The sequence below is a fragment of the Plectropomus leopardus genome, chromosome 12 (assembly GCF_008729295.1).
Source record: "Plectropomus leopardus isolate mb chromosome 12, YSFRI_Pleo_2.0, whole genome shotgun sequence".
Taxonomy (NCBI): Eukaryota; Metazoa; Chordata; class Actinopteri; order Perciformes; family Serranidae; genus Plectropomus; species Plectropomus leopardus.
This window is the reverse complement of record NC_056474.1, coordinates 8,864,598-8,884,616: the sequence shown is the minus strand read 5'-3', so window position 1 is coordinate 8,884,616 and position 20,019 is coordinate 8,864,598. Positions and strand designations below refer to the sequence as shown.

The 20,019-nt window shown below is 38.4% G+C and overlaps 1 protein-coding gene across 1 annotated transcript; it reads right to left on the bottom strand.

Moving 5' to 3' along the window:
* Window positions 1-920: 920 nt before the first annotated feature.
* kiss1ra (KISS1 receptor a) lies at window positions 921-19,632 on the bottom strand. The gene is made up of 5 exons (XM_042497689.1): window positions 19,377-19,632; window positions 15,068-15,192; window positions 4,345-4,480; window positions 3,921-4,159; window positions 921-1,505 (listed from the first exon to the last, which is right to left on the bottom strand). Exons 1-5 carry the CDS (start codon window positions 19,630-19,632, stop codon window positions 1,125-1,127), a joined length of 1,137 nt encoding a protein of 378 aa, XP_042353623.1. The 3' UTR covers window positions 921-1,124.
* Window positions 19,633-20,019: the final 387 nt, after the last annotated feature.

Genomic DNA, 20,019 nt, shown 5'->3' with positions numbered 1-20,019 from the left:
CAGACCCAGGGTGAGTCTGAGTGAGACGGAGGAAGCTGCGATTAAGAGGCTTTAAGCAGTTACGCTTTTTTCTTCCTTCTGCTTAGAAATGGTGAAATTACAGCTCATTACAATATAATCTCTGGCTTTTGTTTTATATCCAGTGTCAATAAAAATGTTGCACATTTTCCAGACTGTCTTCAGCACAGTTAGCCCATATTGGCCTGAAGGGCTAATTTGGCTTGTTTACTATAATAACTGAATATCACCGTCACAGTGAACATCCTGCAGTATCCTGTTTAATGTCTGTTTGGAGAAAAAAAAAGGAACAAATAGTAGAGTTGTACAGCCATATCCAATTTCGTTACAGCCCTAATAGCAGTCGTGATGTTCTTATGTAACTCCCTGCAAGAAAATGAAAATATATTTTCTCCCAAAATGTCAAACTATTCCTTAAAAACTTACTAACTGATTTCACACAATGACAGATACAGAAAAGGCTGGATTTTCCACTTTCTCTCCAGTGATAAGAACAAATGTTAACCACATAAATTAGAGAAAAACATGTCCATAGGCATCTGTTCCAGAGTAATAATTGTCCATTCAAAATGCACATTCAGCCTTCAGTCATTTCCCAAAATACCATACTCTCATGTGTAGTAGAATACATAAAACCATCAGCTATCCAAATGCAAAGTAGTTTATACCAAAGCTGCAGACCTTGTCAGCCATGATTTTAGAGGGATTAGGACTGCCGACAGCTTTCAGGCAAAAATCTCCTCTTTCGTCATCAGATGTCTGTGACTGTCCTCTGTTATTTGGCTGTGGTGTTTGGCAGCTCGATGGATGATGTTAGTGCCTGGCCTTGGCAGTCAAACAGGTAATATATTGTGCCAAACACTGTCAGAGTCCATCTGTATTATGAGTCTCTGTTTCCCCACATCAATTGATTAATTAGCTGTATTCATTAACATGACCGAAACATGTCTGCCAAACAGTCTGTCCTTTTCTAATCAGCCAGTTGCTCTATGAAGACTTTAACACAATGTACCCATGGCATGAAAATGTCTATTAATTTGTTTTCTTGCGGAGATTGCTCTGGATACAAACAATAATCTCATTCTTGCAATTTTTAATTGCCTGATTCAATTTGTTGCATTGTTGTTGTTGCCTTCCTCTGCAGCAACAAACTTGATCTCAGCGTTGGCAGTCCTGGAAGCCATGCTGCTATCTCTGACCTTGTGCTTGAAGAGAAACGGAAAGGTTTTCCTGAAGGATTTTTGGAAGGTGGCTCCCATGAAACCATATACAATGGGGTTGACTGAAGAGTTTGCATAGGACATGCAGTTGGCCCATGTCTTGATCTTGTATGTGGCGTAGTTGGGCTGGTAGTTAGGATAGAAAGACTGGAAGAGGACAAAGATTTGGATGGGACCCCAGCAGATGGCGAACAGGAGGACAATTACCACAACCATCTTTGAGACTTTGCTCCTGATGCTGATAGTTCTCTCAGACAGGAGGTTGACCTGCGGAGGAAAAGATGAGAGGAGAGGTGTGTTCAGACCATAGACTTCATATAAAGATGGACCACATTTCTCTGCTTTCTCCCACGGTACAAAAAAGCCGAGCCTGGATATGGCCACGGCCATAGTTTGCTGCTGACAGTATTTGAGTTCCTGCTGTTGGACCAATTGCAAGTAGAGTCACTGATCACGAGCACACAGAGTGACACCCACAGATGTCAGTTATGGCACACCTTTTTTTTTTAAATACCATCAGTTAAAACCAAATTTGAAAGCATCAGGACAATAAAAACTACCTAAAATGACTGAAACCAACTTTGAGAAAAATTCGTTTGATGTGTACTTAAATTTTTTAGTTTGGCCCATGTCCCATTCCCTAACATTGAGGGAGCGGAGTTTTTGACCTGTACTGCAGCCAGACTGTTGTGGGCGATTGAGATGTTTTGGCTTCATATTTTGGGAATTGTCATGTCTACCATCTGTACTATACTGTCTATGGTTCAGACAAAAAACGTCGATTTTCACCACACATTTTTGCAAAGTTAACCACTGAAACGTTTTTGGGCAGACTGTTTTTTCAACCTTGTATCAACTGTACAAATTTTAGCAATGAGATAGATGTTGGCTGACTGTTTGCGCTGCAGGATGAACTTCTACTAAAAGCCCCAGGCTTGAATGTTTTGCTGAAGTTAAAACATTTTCAATTCGAACACTGTAATTCATTTGGAGCTGTGATGAACGTGCATGTCATTTGATGCTAAGCAAGTAGTGGGTTTGTGTAATGCTTATCAGTTCAATTTTCCAGAAAAAAAAATTAAATTAGAAATTGAAAAATTCAATTTTCTAAAATTGTATTTTTTTGCTCGTCAGATCGATACGTTATTGAGATTCTAAAGTCATTTTGAAAGAACGGAGAGGATAAATTTCTATTATTATTCTATGTTTGTTGTACTGCAGTCTAATTGGCTGGCTGAGGTTGTTTGTCTCGCCTGCATTCAGGGATTACATCTGGTCATGGCCACGCACAGATACTGCTGTTGTGCGAGTCAAATCGTTTTTTCCATACACATGCACATTTGTCAGAGAAGGCAACTCATGGCGGAGACTCTGTTTTTATGTAAATATACTGCATATAACCCGAGAGCTACATATAGGGATTTTTCTGCGTTCCCCAGGAGGGAAGATCTAAGCACACTGGCCCATTTAGCTGCCATGTTGTTATTGGAAAGCCAAACAAAGTAACATTAGATCCAGAGGTGGAAGTTCATACGTCCTTTACTTAACTATTAATTAACTATTAATTATTATTACAGGAATTCCAAAACACTAAAAGTCATGCATGAAAAATCCTACTTGAGTCAAAAAAGTGTTAAATGAGCAAACTGAAAACAGCTGCTTCAGCTAAAAAACACTGAAAGCGTTGAGGGTCAACCAAAACATTGAAGTCGCAGGCAGTAAAACTAAAACAGTGAACAAAAAGATGCTGAAAAGCTGCATACAACTAAAGCAAACTGCCGACTTGGATTATAATTCTCTGTGGATTTGTTACTTTGAGTGACTCCTTTCAGATTACACATTTCATCCTCTGTTATTGTGTAAAGCCGCTTTAAAGAAAGGTGCTTTAAAAGACATTTTCAGAGACAACTTACTTCAGAGCAACATAATAAATATAAAAGGTTGTGCCACCATATAGAGAAGAGACAAGCTTTTTAACTTTAAATGAGACAATTAGTAAAAAGGGTTTGTAGTTAAACCTTTGAAACCTGGAAAAGAAAAATATGTAAAGAAGGCAATGAACAGCTTAACAAAAAAGACCCAAAGATTTTTAAAAAATAGTGAAAAGTTGCAAGAATATTACCCTAAATTAGCAAAAAAAAGTAAGAGAACAAAAATAGGAAATGACCTGAAGAAGGTGCTAAAATAAAATAATAATAATAATTATAAATAATAAAAAATATACATTTTTCTGCAACTCAACTTTTACTATATAATTATAATAAATATAGTTTTCATATATTTTTTTTCCCAAGTTAATGATTCTCTCTCTCATTTTATTAATCTAATTTTTGGGGGATATTTTTTTTGGTCACCTTTTACTCTTTTTTTCAATTTGCAGGACATTTAATGCCAAGTAGCATTTTCCCCCTTGTTTTTGAAACAAATCAAAGCAATTTTTTAATGAGAATGTTTGTTTTGTTCTGTTGTGAAATCATAGTTGATCGTCGGCTGTTTCCCGTCTTTACGAGGCTGAACCATGAATAAATAAATAAATGAATCTTCTGATAGCCCTAGTATAAATACTTGGGAAAGGTGTCAAATGCTGTACAAGAAAACTGATGTCATTTCTGGTTTCAGAGGGTTAAATCTTAAAGCTAAGTTAGTCAATTAAATTAAGCACCAAACAAACCTTGTCCGTACCTGATAGTTGTTGTCTACGGGCTCCACAGTGGGCTGACCCACCCTCTTCACCATCAGAGTGTAGCAGAAAGAGATCGTGAGGACGGGCAGCAGGTAGGCAGCAATAAACTGGTAGAGGATAAAAGCTCTCTCATGTGTCTTTGAGGGGAATCTCTCCATGCAGTACTGCCTGGGGCCGTACCAGTACCCCTCCTCTATACGCTGGTACATTAATATTGGGGTGGACAGGATGAAGGAGCCTGGGAAGGGCAAGGAACATGTAAGAGGAATTAACTGACATCATGCAAACTGTTTCCCTTAACTACTTCATATACAGTTGGTCCTAATTACTCATTAACTGTGGTGAATTAATGAAGAGTAGAAGACTAAATGTACCTAGAGTAAATGGTGGGAGAGTAGTTTTCATTGAAAGAACAGGACGTACCAATCCAAATGCAGATGCTGACGATCATGGCTACTCTTGGTGTGCGGTGGCGGAGAGATTTCAGAGGGTAGACCGTGACGTAACAGCGGTCCCCGCTCATGGCTGTTAGAGTGATACAAGTGGCTTGGACTGTCACCTGGAAAAGACAGTGAAATATAGACGTGATTTATTCCGTTCTGCAAATGTGTAATCTTCAAAGACATGCACTGTGATTCCAACTCTGTCCCCTAGAAAATGCATTTTTATTTTACTAATTTGCAAGAGCAAATATATTTTTGGAGAAATGTTACATTTTTTATCAGCATAATGAGGAAATGTTATTTATAAACACGTCTTCCAGGTAACAAAATGTTGCTACTGACGAAATCAGCAAAATGTCAACTGACAACTAAATTTATTTATTTTTACATTATACACCCATAAGTACTGAAGCATGATTACACTACTGTATGTTCAAAACACTTGAACATAGCAAGCACTTGGTTAACCCATTGAAAACTGGGCATATTGTCTTGATTTCTTTGAAAAATGTAGGAAGAAGGCAATAAGCAACTTAAGAAGAAATGAAAAATTAGCAAGAAATTATTAAAAAGTTCAAAGAAAATTACGTGAAAATAAGCCGAAAAGAACAAAATAACCACTCAGATTTCTAAAATGATTTGTTTTTCTTTCTGTTCTGTACATACTTTTAAATATATAATTGAGAGAAATCATGACAATTTGCTCAGGTTTCAAAGGGTTAAAGGAGCTCTATATGACATTAAGAGCATATTTTATAGCAGCAATTCAGGCTTCCTCGATGGATCTTATAATCCAGGCTCCTCTGTTTGATTTTGTGGTAGACGGTCCAGATGCATGTGCAGATGAGTCCCTGTGAGTGTATCCAACCGGCTTCCTCATCACCAACGCTCTGCACTACGCTCAAACGGCAGCTACTACTGAGATCAGGACAACGCCGTCGTGGAAGTAAAGTACTCATCCTAAGTGTGGTATTAATGTTAGCTTTGTTAGCACTGTTGTCATAATAATTTTAAAATATATATTTTAAAAATTAATAATAATAATCATGATAATAATAATAATAATAATTATAATAATAATAATAATAATAATAATAAAAAGTTAATTTATAAAGTGCTTTTCAAAACAAAGATTAAAAAAAAGCTTTATAAGGTTGATTTCAAGAAAAACAACATAATAAATGACGGTATAATATGATAATGATTATGGTAATGAAATAAGATTTAATTTTAAGAAAAATTGTGCTGTCAGCACTGTTAGCTGTTAACTGCTGGCTCAGCCACTTCCATGTTGAGAGCAACCTCTTAATTATAGATGCGCTCTGAATATCAGACAAGCTGGTATACATTTAGGTAAAGATCGTGGTCCTGGACAGGGTTATAAATAAAGACAGTCCAGGCGGTACGGCTGCACGCGGGCCTGTGATGTGTGCGGGCCACACATGATGGAGACTGGACTCTTCAAGAAACTTTGCTAATAATATATCAAAATAGCTCTTAAATCCCTTTAAGAGGCCCTTTTATTACTATTAATGAGATACCACATGGTACTATATATACTCTTAAATATACAAACCCATCTCTGTCATGGTGTGAAACAAAACGCTAAAAAGCAAACCATAGCAGAATCATAGGCTTAATATTCATACTATAAAAACTTGCAATAAACTATTGAAAACTATTCAATGAAATTAATATTTTCTTATTTTCTTTGGTATTTATGTCATATACAGATGTAATAATGATCGCATGCCAGTCTTAAGTCCCTATTTGACCATGTGACAAGGCAAGATAAGATCTTTATTTTATCCGTTAAAAAAAAAAAAAAAAAGTCAGTTCAGTGACCTTTCAGCAGCAGCAGCACAAGAAATCCACAAACTATGCAAATATAAAGGCTTTCTTGCTAAGTCGGCCAGAGTAAATGTCATGATGTGGTAGTGTGGTCCCAGTGACACACCCAGTCTATGAATCATTATAGTGAGCTAACCAATAGCCTAGTAGATGTTGGCTATTCCTAGCATTAGATAACCGTTATATTTACATATTTTTGGTTGCAGGGGTAACCAGTCAGAGCCAGAGTGAGAGTCATTCAAATAGGTGAGTACAATTGCCTTTTCAGGGGGATTTGGGGTATCTGATGGGCCGCTGTGCCCCTGTTTAAAAGGTTGTTATCATTTCAGAGTCTGGTTGCCACAGGGCTCCTGTTTCATTTTGTGTTTGTGCTTCTGTAGGTAAACTGCATGTGTGCCGCTGTAGCTGGACAATTTTTAGGACATGGTGTTGTTTGTTGATGAGTATTGCAGCTCTCTTCTCTTGTATTTACTATTTCTCTTGCCTCTGTGTTGAAGAGGAGTGCGGTTGTTGTGAGTGGGGAGGTTATTGTGCTAAAAATGCCTGAAAAAGTCTGCAGTCATTTCAGCACCACAGTGATACAGACAGCCCCTCCGCTCTCTCATTGTGTATCAGATCTGTCACAGAACTATGCTCCATATATGCCTAACATGTGTGCACGTGTGTGTGTGTGTGTGTGTGCACTAGGGCCCGTTGTTACCAAGTTGCACCACTGCTCTGAGATTAATATTGCAAAAGTCAAGTGGCAATACAAAAATATAGCACTTCTTACACAAGGACAAACGTTGCATAATGAAGGTAACTTTGATGGTTCCCTCAAAATTTGTTTGACAAAAAAGTTGTATATGTCCATGATTTCTTTGAAAGAGGATTAGTGATTTTGTGGTTTGCTGATGTCAAAACCCAAGATGACAGTTAAGAGCAATGTATGCAGAAGATTGACATTACTGAGACAATTTGACATGTCACATACACACTGAGGGAGGAATGTCCAGTAAAAGAAAAACAACATGACTTTACTGTGATCAGCAAGGGCTCACTGTTTTGCTTTATAGATTTAGAGATATGATCACAAAGTCTGCCTCAATCCTGCTTTCCCCCTTCTGACTCTCTGTCCCTCCCTACATCTCCCTGCATTGCCACTCTACCTCCATCCACCAGATAAGTTTCACTTTCACTGTGCCTGGTGTTCTACTGCTCCATCTGTGCCCAGAGTATGCTCTGTGGTGCACTGAAAAAGTAAATTTAGGACTGGGTGATATCGCTGAAAATGTTATCACAATAAAAATGTACATATCAGTTGATATCAATAGTTATTTCAGTGGAAGTTGAAGAAACCAGAGGGTTAATTGTGGTTCAAACTATTATTTATTGTCAGAATATGACATGCATTTATCAAATGGCAAAACATTTCTCAAATCAGAGGTAGATTCAAAACGGTTATAATCAAAATAATGTCAGTGTTAAAACAATAGTGTAAACAGACAATTCACAGTTTTGTGCTGCAGCATGTAAACTCTTTGTCCAGACTGTTTAAAACATTTTGTGTTTTAGCAGATTATGTGAAAATAATATGTAGACAAAACACAAATCTAAATTGTGTTCAGTATTTCTGTATAATGTTTATCACCAAAATATTAATTTATTTACTATTTCACTGTCAAAAACATAACAAAAGAGGGATATTAATGATGTTGTGAAGTGGGATCATTTTGGGGCTGTGATGAAATGAATTCAGTCAAACATCATGATGGTTTTGAAAAATTCCTCAATATCGACATTGTGACGATATTGTAGGGTTGTTGGTGCTTTCACAAATATTTAGGCAAACATAAAATTCTCAATAAATAATCAGCAGTAATGTGGATTTAATGACTAAGTAGGTAAAGACAAACAGCAGTACCGCTAGAACAGTCTGGTAAGTTCACAAAATTACATTGCTTTAATGCAGCCTTTAAAACCAGGAAAAGACAACACTTACAATATTACAATATCCGAAATCTGAGACAATATGTACTCTCATGTTATTATACCGACATAATGTCAACATATTAACAACCCTAACCAAATGGTATACACATTCCAGTAGTGCTCTAAATGAACAATCCAGCTCCAAAAATATAAAATCAGTGCATTTCGGTAGTTGTTTTGATTTTGATGGGCCGTCACAAATAAATGAATGTCTTGGAAATCCTCACCAAACACTGGGCGTAAAAAAAAAAAAGAAAAAAAAAAAAGCTCATGTAGGAAATGTAAAAGTTGTACAACAGATGTAGAATGTCAGTAATTATCTTTACTGCAACAAAAAAAATACAGTATCTACAAGATAAAAAACTACTCCACACAGGCTTCTAGATGAAGATATTTTTCTTCAAAAGCCTGTCACAAACTTATAAGATCTCCGAAAATAGTTTGTGGCCTGATAACAACAGAATTTAGCTTCCACCTTTCTAATGCTGCCCTGTGCATTCAGCCTCATTAAGAAGCAAAAGAGAAGTTTAAGCAGCATTGTTTTGTCCTCAAGAGACCCACTTTATTTGAGACTCGCTCTCCAACTTGTCTGAGTTTTTGCTAATGAGTACTCGTGCTTTTAAACTGAAGAGCATACAGGAAGAGCGAGAGAAAAAAAAATGGCACGCAGAGTTAACAGGAAACCGGGCGCAGAGCTTGAGGCTGCATTTGCGATAAGTGTTTTTAATTAGCATATGAACAAATCAGTCAATTTCATTCTTAATAGGGTTCAATGATGCTTGATTCAGTTAAACTCGGGGACATAAGAAGAATGCTAAATTTAGGTCAAATTTTGGATCCATGTTATTAAAGAAATGTTCAGGTTGGCTACTGCCTGAGTTTGACTCAGTCTCCGGCATATTTGATCTCACATCACCTACTGCTGCTCATCCTTTTACTCAAGTCTCGCAGTCATTATGTTTCACGGTAGAAAGCCCTCAGACTAGAAAGTTTCTATTGATGTCTTCCTTTCATACACATCTGTACATCGATTTTCAGCAGAGGAGGATCAGACAGAAAAGAAGCCTTACATTTCTTTTTATCTTCCTCTCAAAAATGATATTTCCTTCACTTCAAGGACCACTCAGGGTTGTACTGCCTTATAGGTTCGTAAGCTTACCCGTATTACTTTGAAATGTGTGCAGCCAGGGTGACAAATGACAGGTCAGGAGTTCTCTGTGCTCTTTTCCAAAGAGTATCTAATTTTGGCCCTCTTTTGTCTATGTATCTGCCTCTCACTCTTTCTCTCCACCTCTTATCTGCGACTGTGAAGCCAGCACCCATAACCCTCCAGAGGTTTGGAGCGCCACATCAGTGTTTCAAAGGACATGATGAGAGAGACAGAAAGAGGTCGTGACCAGTTCAATGTTGAGGCCTCTTAGGACGTGGGGTACCACAGTCCCTCAATTATTTAATACTGGTGCATGAGAAACACACTACCCTTTTATCTTTAATGCATAATGTGTCTTCAGAGAAATGGGCTTGGACATTGCGAAGGGAATATATTTATATCTGTAGTCTGTATCTTCTGTCATATCTTTGTTCTCATTTCTTTTAGTGTGTTGAGGAGAGATTGAGTTATGTTTTATTAAAGATGGAGTTATGTCTTTCCCAGAAAACAGTGGAATGTGACTGTGTCTTTAAAGTCCTTGGTGACAGGGTGCACAATTTATCTCTATTTATCACTTCTGCCCAGCAGAGCCATTTCTGTCAAACATTTCACCTCTAAATGTAAACATATTTAGCTTTTTAGGGACATTCTCCTGTTGATCAGAGGGATTTACCACAAAGCAAGATTAATGTCTTGGCGAGGTGTGTTGGATCTAAAGCCTGGCTTTTTCATCCTATGAAGGTGGCTCTTTTTAAGCTGGCTAGATCGCCATGGTAACATATGGCAAACTTGACCTGGCTGGTTGGGAGCAGGTTATGTTCCAAATTTAGCTTGACGTTGGCCAAAAAGTGCTTTTCACAGCTTCTTTGAGTAGCACCACTTTATATCACTATCAGTATATAAGAGATACAGATACTCAGCTGGGAGAAACTATTATAAAAATACACTTTATTCAAATTGCTGAGCTGTAACGTTACACAAATGCCACCAAACGACGCTGTGAACAAAGCTACAGTAGTGCTTGTATGCATCAGTCATTTTTTTGTGTGTGTGTGTTTACACAGGAACCGACAGTAGCTTTTACCAGTGATGCAAAAAACCTGAGCAAGAATATTGTTTTATTGACACGGTTGTTGTTGCTTTCAGGAAACTACAAAATCTGTTGGTAGTGTTGTTGTCCACAGTGACTTCAAAAAGCTTCTATAAAATCCCAGAGAACATTAAACATTAACAAATCACTTTATTTTTGTAATGACGATGTTTTTTTACTTATGAAATGCGGTATAATTCCTTCAAATCATACAATAACGTTACCAAGGTGGATTATGTTTATGTTACGCGAAGACGTTCTATAGTTTTATTTGGCCACTATTCGCCTTTGAAGACTTTACACGTGCTGTTGCTTTTGGAAAAAAAACTCCTATTTAAAAACAGCCCAAAGTCCAGTTTTTTCCTCGTCAAACTCATAAAGATTAAAGAATACTAAGACAACATAATGTATTCAAGTATTGCCTCTACATTTTTCTCTTGATCTTCTACCATGATTAAAAAAGTGGTTAATCACATGTAGCTTTGAAGAATACTGATCTGTTCGGCCATGAGTTGAAATATTCATTAAAAGAATGTAGTACTGACCGATGGAGAGGAGTGGTTTGTGTCAGTCTTCCTTTAATCATCACCTATCATGGTAAACTCCCATGATTTAGGAAGACAGCACTGCAAATAAAAAATGCTGTATGTTCACAAGCTTTTTTCTCTCACACTAGATGTGTGAAAAAACAAATTTCTGTCTTGGATCCATTTGTTGAAGATGGAGAAAAGAAACAAAATGAAGTGGAAATGTAGCTCCTCACTCTGAGAGGATATATAGAATACACGTTTTCATCCAACTCAGCTAAAATGTAACAGGAATGAATGAAAAGTAGCTTCTTGGGTAAGTCACATAGATAAGAAACATTTTGGTATATGTGCTTCTTTTTCAACTTCACAGCATCACAAAGCAGTTTTGCAAACAGTTTCGCTTTACTCATCCATGTATTCACAGACAGAAGGCAGACTTCATTTTTTTCTTGTCAGCAAATTCTTGTCTTTTAAGTAACACCTGTTTCAATAAATATTGAATTTGGGATTTCGTGCACCAAAAGAGAGGATAACAGCTGTACAAAATAGGATAGGCAGGCAGGACATAACACTGGGAGGAATTTAATGTGATTGTTGAAATGTGGGTATGTCATAACAGACATGGAGAGACCCTGATAGCGACATAACACCGACGGGATAGCTGTATTCATCATGAAGAAAGACATGAGGGCCATTGTATGCTCCATTTGTTGTTGAAGAAATCAACTGGAAAATGCTTTGTGCTTAATCTGGAGCTGTCACATATACCAATTTCCTCAGGTAAATAAATTCTATCCAGGAGGCACAGTATTTTGGGGAAACAAAGAAACACTGAATAAGTGACATTTATAATCTTGGGTGTTCATTTTGGAACCGTGCTTTTTGTATAGACCCTCTGTGTTGTGCGAAGATGTGTCCATGTTTTCACATACAGGCTGTAATTGTAGTTGGTATTATTATTATTATTAGTAGTAGTAGTAGTAGTAGTAGTAGTAGTATTATCATTGTAAATATTTTTAATAGTATTATTAGTATTTATTTTTAATTTTTCTTTATTATTATTCTCTTTCTTGTTTTATCATATTTTTGAATTGGTGTACAGTATGACTGGGGTGGGATCTTAAAGGGTTTAAAAAAGGCATTTTTTGTTTCATGTCAACTTTAAAGGAGCAGTTTAGCATTTTCTTCAAATTTGAGATTTACGTGAGAAGACTGATACTACTCCCTCTCTGTCTGTCTACTGAATATGACTTTGTCTCTTTCCGAAGTTAACAAAATCTACACAGCAGCATCTCTGAAACTCACTAATTACCATATTTTATCTGGTTTGTGCCAGCGCAAAATTAGAGTATTTTGGTCCCAGCTTTTCAGGTTATTTCTGAGACTTCAGTATTGATCCGATCAATCCCTCGGTTGTTCCCTGCTGTGGTACAATCAATTGTACTTCATGAAGTAGTAAGACTTGTGGGCTAATCTGTCATGCAAACAGAGACTGATGATGAGTGCAAACACAGCAGGCATAGTTCACTTCAGCTGCCCTTTGGTTGTCTTTATTGAACCATGGACATTTTTGGAGACATAATTCAAGTTAACAGTCTGTATTTCTTCGAAAAATGTGTGCAACTGAGGCGAAAACACCCATCAGTCTTATTGTAATCCATAAAAGCCCAATTACCCTTCTCTCATGTAAGAAACAGTGGCATGTTTGTCCTGCATAGTCACTAATGAAAATATTGTAAAATGCAGGGTTGACTGATAAATGGCAGAGAAAATGGTTGATGGAATAGACAGAAAATCACACAAAGCAGCCTTTTGGACAGACAATAGCTTTTCCAATAGAAGGTTCGGGCTCAGTCATCATCCTCAGGAGTCATTGTTTCACCAAAGACAAGCTCACATGGTACTAGACTCCATGTCTAGATGAATAAACTAAATCACGTCTCTGTGTTTTCTATTAAAAATGCTGTTAGCCGTTCTGCCAGCCGGCTTCTCAGACTGACATCCCCCTCTTTTATGCTCAAATTAGTCATGAACATCCCGTCGTTTTGCATTCAAAAGAAAAAATTTTCTTCTTTTTATGCCTGACAGATCGTCCCCTCCTCCCGCCTAGCTTCATAATGAACGAGGTACACTTTTAACCGAGTCTCCAAACCAAATAGAAAATTAATTGAATTTACCACTTTTTAGTCAAGCTCAGTTTTCTTAAGGAAAATACTTTTCTTTTTTCCTCCCGGGGACAGTGTTGGACTAGATTATGCTTCACTTGACAGGTTGCTTATCAACTACACAGGAGCTGTGACGCTTTTATAAGATCCTCAGTGACGAACAGCCTTGTCAAGCCTCTTGGGTCTGGGTGGTAATTGAGCATATTTTTAGTTTTTTACAGTTATCAGTGGATGGCTAATTACAACGTAGCAGAGAAACATGGCTCTCTAATGTCTGAGCTTCATCGCCACATGAGTAATTAAGCACGCTTTAATTGGCTGTCTTAATTGGTATTTGCACAAATGACCTCGCCAGACCAAATTGCCAATTCAAGGTAGCAACCTTGAAACCTCTCAGTTCATTTTTATGGAGGCATTATGTTTTCGGGCTGTCCATCTGTCCTGCACATTCATTGTGAGCCCAGTATGCCTCGAGGGAACTTCTTCAAATTGGACACAAACATTCACTTGGATTCACTGATGACATGATTAGATTTTGGTGGTCATAGGTCAAAGTGAAGTCACTGTGACCTCGTCTGTCTCATTCTTGTGAACCTGATATCCCAATAACACCTTAAGGAAATTTCTTCAAATTTGGCACAAACATTTAGGCAGACTCAGGGATGAGCTGATTAGATTTTGGTGGTCAAAGGTCAAGGTCACGGTCACCCTGCTTTTATCTCATACTTGTGAATACAATGTCTCAAGAATACCTTGAGCGAATTTCATCAAATTTGGCACAAATGTTTGAGTAGACTCAACGATGAACTGAATAGAATTTGGTTTTCATAATAGTGAGGTGACTGTTGTATTTTTTTAAGGCAGCTGTATTTTTACTATATTGTCCACGCTGAATAATATTATAGGGTTGACATAGCTTCTTGTCTTTCATTCCTTGCTGCTTTCCAAAGTACTGTAGTTTGGAGCGCTCTCTGCTGGACAAAGTATGTGATAACACCATTTCTTAATTACTCAAGCATCTTTTTCTGCATTGCATTCTGTTTTTTTGTTTTTTTGGTTGTTTTTTAAAAGCATTCATATCAGCGCATATTGGACATCATATATACCAAAAGTGATATGTGATACTGGCGAAGAAAACCAATGAACCAACCAATCGTACTAGCTCTAAATTAGAGCACAGTTTGCAGTGAAGAGCAGTGAACTGGTGTGCGTTTTTGCCATTAGAATTGGAAAATAGCACTTAAACAGAAAGTTCAACATGGACTTGCAGCCATCTTGGTTGCTTCTTAAAATTCTTTAGTATCTCCAGCGTGAGGGTGTTCAAGCTAAAATGACATTTTTTGTACAAATAGATGGTTGCACATATATAAATATTTCTCTCGTACTGCATCTTATAGACACATTTTGTTTTCTGACAAGAGCTGATGTTTTTTTTACGCTTCTCCTCCTGTTCCTTTTTATTACGCTGGAGTTTGGTTGTTGCTTGGAAATCTTTTTGTGTTACTGTCATCATCTTTCCGCAGAGTTAATAAAACTTTTATTCTTAACTCTTTTGAAAATCTGGCAATAACTGCAACAATTTTTTGAATTGAAGCTATTCTTAAGACCTTTTCTGTGATTTCAAAAGGACAAGCTGTGACCTCCTTGAGTGCATTAACAGGATGCGGTTTCATATGACACACAGTTGAATTATGAAATCATTTCACATTTGGCGGCTGCTCATTGTCCGAATGTCCAAAATGTCACCACTGTGAGTAATTTTTATTAAATTATAATAATTATCAGGGTTTGCTCCATTTGAGAGCAAATCCAACAAATGTCTTTATCCAGTCCCTTTTGCAGAAAGCACAGAAAAATAACACTTCTTTGTGTGAAAGCAGATCTGTGAATCACGGAAAATGACACTCTGGAAGTGAAAAGATTGAAAACACGAGTAGTGTTTTTACCTGTTGTAGAAAGGCAACAAATTTGCACATGAAGTTACCAAAGATCCATCCAGGCAGAGGATAGAGGGTGGCAGTGAAAGGGACGCAGCACACCAAGAAGATGATGTCAGTGGCTGCCAGGTTTGCTGCACAAAGAGAAAACAACAAATTGGATGTCTGGTGTACAGTGTTTACAACAACACATTGGTTTTCATTGGGTCTGGATTCAATCAGATGCTTAATTCCAAACAGTGTTTTTACAGAATTAGAATCAGAAGTTCTTTTAACGCAGCCTATTCAAGGCAGGAATATCTCACTGTGATGTCGCGTCACCGTTGCAGCTTTGTCAGTGGACCTTTGCGTCTACATATTATGAGTTAGGTATCCTTCTGTGTCTGTTGTTTACACTCCAGGATGCCTCTACTGTGATGTCAACAGTTGCACATGATGGGATGACGTGGCAAGTGGTTATGTTTAGACTGCAGCAGCACGTGGCAACCAACACCAGGATGTCAGCAAACGCGCAAGTTGGCACTGATGGTTAGGTTAAGGTCAGGTAGGGACATGAGTAGGTGTAGAAAAAAGCATCACATTCAAATGAGAAGCAAACACAAGATTCCCGAAGTCCGGGTTTGTCAGACACATCCATCAACCCTCTTGCTTGCCTTAAAAATGCCCTTGCACTACTTATATTTCGTCGTTAGTGGCAGCGTTTCAACCTGACACTGTCCTGCCATGTTTCATGTGCATACGACAGGTTCCGTCCAGCTGTGTTTTCAAGTGATGCAGCCCGTGCACGAATCTGGTGGATGCAGCAGCCGCTGTTCACCTGGCGTTGGCGTTTCGCACTTGTAGCAAAAGCACTGACAAAGTAGCGCTATTTCACAAATTCGTAATGAAAACAGGCTGAAAAGGTACAACTGGGGAATGCGTGTACAGATTTGTCTCACCTTTGAGCAGACTACAGAGGGACTAACAATGCCAAATCAAGGTCTATGTAAAATGGACAGCCGGCAGGACAAGTGTGACGATTTGACAGCATGCTATGTGTGCGACCCACTGCAGTTAGAGGCCAACTCAAAGAAGATAACAGCGGCTCTAAACGTTCAAAAAATGGGAAAACAATAAGATTTGGTAGCTCTTTACCCCCCAAGGATGAGATCAGCCACCAAGTACGGTAATTGATTGCTATTCCTATTGCACTGCCGACGCTGAGAATATGGTTGGACAAAAGCATTGATCGACCAGAGGTTTACAGCCCTTTAAAGGTCATAATCTTTAGTTTTGATGATTGAACTGTTGTTTCTGTCTCTACCAGAGAGTTGTCTCTTAAGGTAAATCTGGTGCATTTAAAGCACAACTGATTCAGACTACAGCGTACTTGAGATTCAGCAAGTGTTTACTTGATGATGTGCTGTAGGTGCTTTCATAAAAATTGTTGATAGACTGATGACAGGTCGCGCGATACACCTACACACTCTGACTCTAACAAAGAGAAAAATGTGTCATTTAAATCCACATTCCCTGCTCAATATCTGCATATGAATACACACAAAAACACAGATTCAAACAGGATACAGAGCAGAGGTGGTAGTTACAACATTACCAGTGTGATCTTGCTTTCCCTCTCCTCTGTTTTACCTGTCATTCTGACAAATCTGCCACAGTGTTTTCTATTTGTTTTACCGGCTGATATAATCCTGTTATAGTTGCTGGAGCATTATGGTGAAAGGCTGTGCACCTGGTGCAGGCGCTAATCTAATGTTACTGAATCTTAAACAGATTCAGAGCTCTGGCCTTTGATTACTATTCAGAATCAAATTTATGTCACACACGGTGCAACATGCAAATACAGATGCAAATGATTTCTACACTAAATCACCGAGTTGCACAAGACAGACAACTTCATTTACATACATGTATCTATGTGACGTACATTTGATTTATGTTATTTTTTAAAGTTGTCATCTTCTGTAGACTTCACCTCAGCTAATCAATCACCTCTGGCAATTCTTCCCAAGTGACACATCAACACTCTGTCAGACGTGCTCTTATCGACTTCAACAAGAAAAATCAATCACCCAGGTTTCAACTCAGCGTGCCCTAAAAACCTGAGGGAAAATGAGGCAGGTCTGTGATTGATGCATGCCTTTGATTTCTCTTGTTTTACTTGATACATCTGAGATTAATGAAATCCCCCAGACAACATCTGGACATGCATTTTTCCATCCACCTGTTTTTGTGCACTTTTTCAATTTGTATATGAAAAAAATCTCACAAAAAGTAGTTACACTTGGCTGAGGTGAATTTGTGTGTCAACAAAGTACAATGGAAACTGGGGTTGAATTATGATGTACATGACGTGTGACTTAAACATCCACTGAAGCTTCTGCTCCACTTAAGAGACTGAAGAGCATGTCACCGTCCTCAAACTGATATATTAAACAATCACATTTTCTACACTGTCTTCCATCATTTGAGGTTTGACTTGCACTCCTTTCATTACGTCACCTTGTTGCACACTCTTCTTGTGCAATAGCATATCAACATCTGACTGGAGATTTAGCATTTATTTTATTGCACTCAACTCTATAATTCCTTAACAGAAGTGAATGGGAGCACACAACAATTTGCTTTTCTTTTGCAAATTTTCTGGAGGTTTGGTAAAATTTGAGTTACATTTGCATGGAAACCAAACTTTCATCTCCCATTTTTGTTATGACAAAAAAAATTGAGATAATAGCATCAAATTTAGTGTTCATAAGTGTTTTTACATGGATATTACCTGGATCCTCAGCGTTATGGGGCCCATAGACCAAGACAGTGTGGCTAACTACCACTTTAGCGCTCCGCTAACTTGAAGGGAGATAAAAAGGATTTAATCCTGCAGCTCCTCGACACTTTTGAAATGTTATCAGACCAAATGGATCAAATCCCGATAGTGGAGCGAGTCATTTCACAGGGATTTGGAGGCTCAAGAAATCAATCCACTGATATACAGATGTCTCTTTCACAGTGTAACTCTATGGGGAAAAAATATTTTTTTGGTCCTGTACCATCATGTGACAAACACAGACAGTGTAATTCCACTTGCAACCACTATTTAAATTGACTTCACAGCCTATCACTGTTCGTGAGGGCTTGGAATAACCTGATTATGATCTGTAGTATTCCATTTGTGGGTTAAGATAAGACCTTAAGCCATTTATGGGAAGTCCATATAATAGCTGGAATACTCTAAAAGAAACCAGAATACTGTTGCATGTATACACCTTATCCTGATAATGAAGTGCTGCTGACTACCTGCGCAGGCATCGCATCAACTGCCGAGTGATTTAACAGACAGTACAAACAGTGGGGGCAGCATCTCACTTCTGTAGTGATCAAAAAACTGACTTTTGTCTTTTAGTGCTGAAAGAGGCTGCACATTTGTATCCACTGCTCCTCTGTCTTATGAAGTGGTTGTGACGGTGGCAGGCTGGCACTGGTCAAAGTGGAGGACAGTGTTCAAAGAGTAGCTGTTTTCAGGAATAGTGTTGGCTCACTGCATAGTGTGTGTGGTTGAGAGAGAGATGGAGAGAGAAAGAGACGGTGGATACGCTCAGCTGTTGGCTTTCGGAGCAGAGAAGAAATTAAGTTAAGGTACCACGTGTCAGTGACTGTTTAGTGTAGTCTGTTATTTCCTGTACATCTTATTTTTCTTTTTCGGTTTGTTTTTGTAAATCACAGACGCCTATGCAAATAGACTGCAGTGAACAATAACGCAGTTATTTGTGTTTTTCACATATAAGGGAAACATGAAAAAACTGATTTCTCTGTGCTCATGTAAATGCAGTCCATAATGTACTTTGAAAAACATTTTTTACTGATGACTTTGGTGTCATGAATCTTGTACGCAGTGTCCACAGAGCAGCCAAACCTCAGCAATTAAAACAAACAAAAAACATTTCAAGCCCTGAACTCTTGAGCTAACTCTTGCCTATTTGCACGAAATAAACAACCTCAATAGATTCCAACTGTTAAGAATTTATCCAAAGGAATCCCATCTGGGAAACATGTAATTAACATGGACATGTTAACGCATAGCTGTGCACTAATCGGACAAACAGAACGTGACAGAAATTACATTTGGCTTCCTCATGAACCCGAGAAGCTCTTTTGAACCCAGTGTTGGCATGCACAGAAGCATTTCTGCACAGATGAAAGAGGCGCAGACATCAAATAACTATAGCAGTTATTTGAAGTTGATGCGCTGGGAGTTCATAATAAAGTAAAGACCCTCACTCACAACTATGTCCTGTGAATGGATCCAGGTTTTACTCGTACTCACCTATGTAGAAGTTGGTTGCCGTCCTCATCTGCCTGTGCTTAGAAATGACATAAATAACCAGAGAGTTGCCCACCAGTCCGACCAGCATGATAAGGGAAAAGAAGAGGGGGACCAGCCAGGCGTCTGTGAGGAAGGGGTGCTGATCTCCTTCCTCCTCGTCCTCTTCGTCCCCTTGTCTTCCCAGAGAGAAGTTAGCCTTGGAGTTGTTGATCCAGACCTGCTCGGTGGAGTTCCAGAGCTCCTCGGAGGAGTACATAGTGACAGGATGGGAAGGATGATTTTGAAAAAGTGAAGCAACGATAATGTGTCAGCCGGAGTCCTGGGTACCCTCAGGTTTAAGGAAAGTGGGAAAAATTGAAAGTTGGAGATGGAGAATAAAAAGAGGAAAATAGGGGGAGGAAAGAAAATATCAGGCAAAGGAGATGCATGAGAGAAAGGCAGAGGTAAAACGCTAGGTGGAAACGGCAGCAGACAATGAAGAATAGGCGAGAGGTGTCTGAGGAAAGACAAATGGATGAAAGAAAGCAGCTAAGTATCAATGTGAAAAGTCTGCATCATGAATGAATAGGTGGAGTGAAACAGGGGACATAAAGGTGGGACAAAGACTGTCAAGTTGCAAAGAGGTGTTCATTTCATTACAGTC

Coding starts and splice junctions, on each gene's coding strand:
- kiss1ra (XM_042497689.1), bottom strand. CDS start 19,632: ATGTACTCCTCCGAGGAGCTCTGGAACTCCACCGAGCAGGTCTGGATC. Junction 4,481..15,067: donor TTGTTGCCTTTCTACAACAG/GTAAAAACACTA, acceptor TGTCTTTTCCAG/GTGACAGTCCAAGCCACTTG. Junction 4,160..4,344: donor CAGCATCTGCATTTGGATTG/GTACGTCCTGTT, acceptor TGCCCTTCCCAG/GCTCCTTCATCCTGTCCACC.